Source organism: Echinops telfairi, unplaced genomic scaffold (genome assembly GCF_000313985.2).
Source record: "Echinops telfairi isolate 266 unplaced genomic scaffold, ASM31398v2 ScPeMD7_18;HRSCAF=68, whole genome shotgun sequence".
NCBI classification, from domain to species: domain Eukaryota; kingdom Metazoa; phylum Chordata; class Mammalia; order Afrosoricida; family Tenrecidae; genus Echinops; species Echinops telfairi.
This window is the reverse complement of record NW_022103915.1, coordinates 97,428,832-97,433,711: the sequence shown is the minus strand read 5'-3', so window position 1 is coordinate 97,433,711 and position 4,880 is coordinate 97,428,832. Positions and strand designations below refer to the sequence as shown.

At 43.3% G+C, this 4,880-nt stretch overlaps 1 protein-coding gene across 2 annotated transcripts in view; it reads right to left on the bottom strand.

Annotated features, from left to right (window-relative positions):
• The window catches only part of BUB1B (BUB1 mitotic checkpoint serine/threonine kinase B), a 72,974-nt gene that overhangs the window by 29,976 nt on the left and 38,118 nt on the right, over positions 1-4,880 (bottom strand). For both annotated transcript variants that reach the window (XM_004712749.3, XM_045287998.1), the window contains exon 9: positions 2,328-2,557. In XM_004712749.3, the coding sequence (XP_004712806.3) occupies positions 2,328-2,557 (230 nt within the window). The remainder of the gene's footprint in view (positions 1-2,327; positions 2,558-4,880) is intronic.

Genomic DNA, 4,880 nt, shown 5'->3' with positions numbered 1-4,880 from the left:
TCATCTGCAACAATAGTGAGAGCATTCTTGGAGGAAAACTTCCCCAGCTTAATGAATGAAAACCAGGCAACCATTCAGGAGGCTTAAAGAACACCAGCTAGACTGAATCCCAAGAAGAAGTCACAAGGCACGTAATAGTTAAATTATCTAACTTTGAGGAAAAGGAGAAAATCATGAGAGCAGCTAGGGAAAAACAAGCAATCATATATAAAGGTTCCCAAATAAGAATATGCTCAGACCTATCAGCAGAAACTATGAAGAAGAGGAGAGAGTGGAGTAAAATATTCCAAAAATTGAAGGAAAACAACGCAAACCCAAGAATACTCTACCCAGCCAAATTATTGATCAAGATAGATGGAGAGGTGAGAGTCTTCCCAGACAAGGAAAAACTCAAAGAATACGTTAGAAGAAACCCAGCCCTACAAAAGATCCTTGCCGACCCAGTATACGCAGAAGAACAACACTCACCAAGCATAAATAAGAGCCCGCCACATAGAACAACCTCACCCAGAGGGCAACAAAGATAAAACAGCCCCCAAAATAGCATTGGCTTAAGGAGGGAAAGAAGCCAAGAATGATACACACACACAAATGCACAACACGCTAATGAGAAAGGAAAGTAGGAAAACACCCAACACAAAAGGTATAAGATGACATCACAGAGTCCACAGATGGAGATAATAACCCTGAATATCAATGCCCAGAACTCAGGCATTAAGACTGAGAGTAGCAGACTGGCCTAGAAAACACAATCCATCAATCTGCTGCCTACAGGAGACACATCTCAAGGCTACAGACAAAAATAGGCTGAGAATCAAAGGTTGGAGAAAGTCGTACCAAGCAAACAGCAGTTCAAAAAAAGCAGGGGTTGCAATCCTAATCTCGGATAAAATTGACCTCAAAGTGCAAACCATAAAAAAAGATAAGGAGGGACACTATATAATGCTCAAGGGAATGGTAGATAAAGAACCACTAAGCATTGTAAACATATATTCCCCGAATGAGAGACCTGCAGAATCAAACACTTAGAAGCAACAAAGCCCACATGGAAGAAGCACACCATCCTGTGCGATCACGAGGTGTCGAAGGGATCAGGTATCAGGCATCATCAGAACAAAAAATCTTACCATAGTGAATGATGGGTGGAGTGCGGAGTGGAGACCCAAAGCCCATTTGTAGGCAACTGGAGAGCCCCTTGCAGAGGGGTCTCAGGGAGGAGATGAACCAGACAGGGAGCGATGTAGCAACGATGAAACATACAACTTTCCTCTAGTTCCTAAATGCTTCCTACCCCCGCCCCCCCTACACACACACACACACACACACACACACACACACACACACTATCATGCTCTGAATCCTACCTTGCAAGTCTGGCTAGACCAGAGGATGTACACTGGTACAGACAGGAACTGAAAATCCAGGGTGGATGATCCCTTCAGGACCAGTGGTGTGAGTGGCAATACTGGGAGGGTAGAGGGAGAGTGGGTTGGAAAGAGGGAACCGATTACAAGGATCTCTATGTGACCTCCTCCCTGGGGAACGGACAACAGAAAAATGGGTGAAGGGAGACGTCGGACGGCAGGATATGACAAAATAAACAATTTATAAATTATCAAGGGCTCATGAGGGAGGGGGGGGCATGGTGGGAGGGAAAAAATGAGGATCTAATGCCGGGGGCTTAAGTGGAAAGGAAATGTTTTGAGAATGATGAGGGCAATGAATGTACAAATGTGGTTTACACAATTGATGTATGTATGGATTGTGATAAGAGTCGTATGAGCCCCTAAAAAAAAAAAAAAAAAAAAAAGAACCCCTGATAGCAGTCCAGTGCTTACCTGACAGCTCCACCAGGGCTCCTTAATGTATTACAAAGCCTGCCATAATTTGAAATGATAGTGATTTCTATTGTTTGTTAAGATATTATGACCTATGTGACTGAGGAGTTAACCTAATTAAGCCCTTGGAGAAATTCCAAGCAGAGTATCAACGGCAAAGTGGGGTATTTCAGGCAACGTTAGAGCAAGTACTGAGGAGGGAGGTCTGACAATGAACACACAGAGCTCCCTGCTAGTGCATGGGGAAAACTGTTCCCCTGGCTCACTGCTTCTCCTCCCCCTCGCCTTCTGAACATAGGCTTGGTTTTCTTCCATGAGGAAAGTAGCAATGGGAGTTCAGTATAAATACAGAAAGAGTACAACCACAGAACATCCCATAACGGTACATATAATCGAGCTATTTTCTTTAGACGTCATACCTCACAGTCCAATGTTCCTACAATAAAGTTAATTTGTTTTCACAAATGTGATATAGATCCACACACATACCTTCCCTGCGCTCTTTCAATTTCTTCCGAAAAACCTCAGCCCGGATTTCTTCAAAAGAGAACTCTCCCACTCCTGCATATATCTTTTCCTTACAATACATCATCTTCTCTTTCTTCTCTTCAGACTCTTGTTGATGGCTTTGAACCCTTTGTAAGGGGTCTCCTTCCTCCTTCCTAGGCTTTCTGGTGCTTAGGATGTGGTTGATACTGGGCTCAATTTTGCATGGTGTCCTAAAAGAATTGAGATTGTAATTCACCATACAGTGAACAAAACACAGGGTGTTCAATCAAGGTCAGTAGCAAAACTATCATAAGCAATTTCAAAACTACGATTGATTTCAAAAATAGAACTTGGAAAAGATGCTAAAAATAACTTACAAGGGGCATCAACAATTATGTTCTGAGTATGATGAGAAGAAAATTAGTCACATAAATTAAGGTCTATATAAATAGCTTATACTGTATAAGTAATAGCTTACACTCCTGTCATCTTAATAAAACCCACTATATGAAAAGAAGTCCACTCCCTCAGTAAGGCCTATTTTCCAGCTGAACCCCTTTCACAGGGGTTGCCCGATTCATAACAGTAGCAAAATGACAGTGACGAAGTAGCAATGAAAATAAGGTTATGGATGGGGGGGATCACCACAACTGTATGAAAGGGTCATGGCATTAGGAAGGCAGAGAACCACTGTTCTAGTCATTAGGGAGATACAAATCAAACCCAACGTCAGATACCACTGTACTCCCACTAGAATGGCTCCTGTGGGTACACACTTGGGTCTACCCTGTAACAACATAAAGAGGAAACTGGACCTCCTGTCCACTGTGGATTGATAGGTAAAACTGTTGCAACAAAATCTGGCAGTTCCTCAAAATGTTAAAGAATATGACCAAAAAAAAAAAAAAAGAATATGACCTTGGCATTTAAATTCTAGGTGTGCACTCAAGAGAACTAAAGGCAGGAGCACAGATACTTCTATACCAACATTCACAATGCACTCCTGGAATAGCCAAAAGGTAGAGATGACTTGTCTTCAGTAACAGGTGAAAGGATCAATAAAATGTAGCACATATATACCGTGGACTAAACTATTCAGCTATATAGAAAAATGAGATTTTAATACTTGTTATGATGATGTATGGACCTTGAAAACAATATTCTAAGTGAAATAAAGCAGGCACACAGGACAGGACCATATACTGTAGGATTATACCTATATGAAATGCTTAGAATAGGCAAATCTAGAAAAACAAAAGGAGCCCTGGAGGCGTATATAGTGAGTGGAATGCTAGGCTCTTAACAAGGTCGGCAGTTCAAAACCACCAGCTGCTCCAAGGGAAAAAGAGAAGGCTTTCTATTCTAGTAAAAAGTTATAGTTTCTGAAACCCACAGGGGCAGTTCTACCTATCCTATAGGGTCGCTGTGAGTCGGAATGCATTTGATGGAAGTGGGCTCGCTTTTGTTTGATAGAGGCAGAAGACAGATCAATGAACAGTTTTCTGAGTTTTAGGACAGTGGTGATGGCAGGAAGTGGGGTGTGACTGCTAATGAGTAGGGGGCTCTCCTTGGGGGTGATGAAAATGTTCTCCAAATTAAGGCAGTAAGGGCTGCCAAGACTCAACGACTTGTATCCTTCAAATGGGTGACATACTCAATCAAGCTGTTAAGGGAGAGCCAGTTAACTGAAAGGTGGGAGCTTTGCGTTTACCCGGAGATGCTTACACGGAGATGCCTCGGAAGAAAGGCCATGCAGACCTCTTATGGAAACTCAGCCAGTGAGAGGAAACCTTACAGTGCACAGTGCTACTCGGTGCACATGGAGTCGCTCCGGTCTGAGTCAACCTGATAATGTTTAAAGTTGTCTTAAAAGGCTTGAAAAAATATTCACAAGTGGTCTTAAATGCAGATAGAGCTTCAAACGACTGGTCTACAAGAATAAAGAAATCCCCATGCCAGCTATGTGGACAACTGCCCCTCCCCCCAGAAGAATCTACTTGAGAGGACGGCAATGAAGCTGCAGCTAAGGGAGAGGGGCATGTCTGACCAGAGCAAATCGGAGCACTTAGGGGGAGGTAGAGAGAGTGGAGCACATCCTGATGCACCAGGCCTGGAGGACAACATCCTTGCTCTGAACAGCCAATGGACAGAGTGGACAATATGGCTGATCCCACGAGACATGCTGTCTCTTGATGGCCCCGGGCTCTAAGGGGGACAACATTGGAGACTCACTGTCAGGACTGGCCCAGACTGACCCTGAGACACCGAGGCAAATCACAAAAGCGTGTGGCAGAGCAACCGTGGGAGCAGAGCAGAGAGCCCTTGAGGGAGTACAAAGGACAGACTCTGGGGCCAGAACATGGTACCCCATTGGTCCTGGCTGAAGGACACGCCTAGCGATCAAAAATCAGACCTTGATCTGTTTACAGGTTTTTCTTTCTGCTTAAAAAATTTTTTCTTTTAATTACTTTATTCTTCTATGGGTCATTGGTTTCCTTTTACATTGCCATCACTGTGTTCTCACTGATAGCCTATCTTGCTATGGCTTGGTTT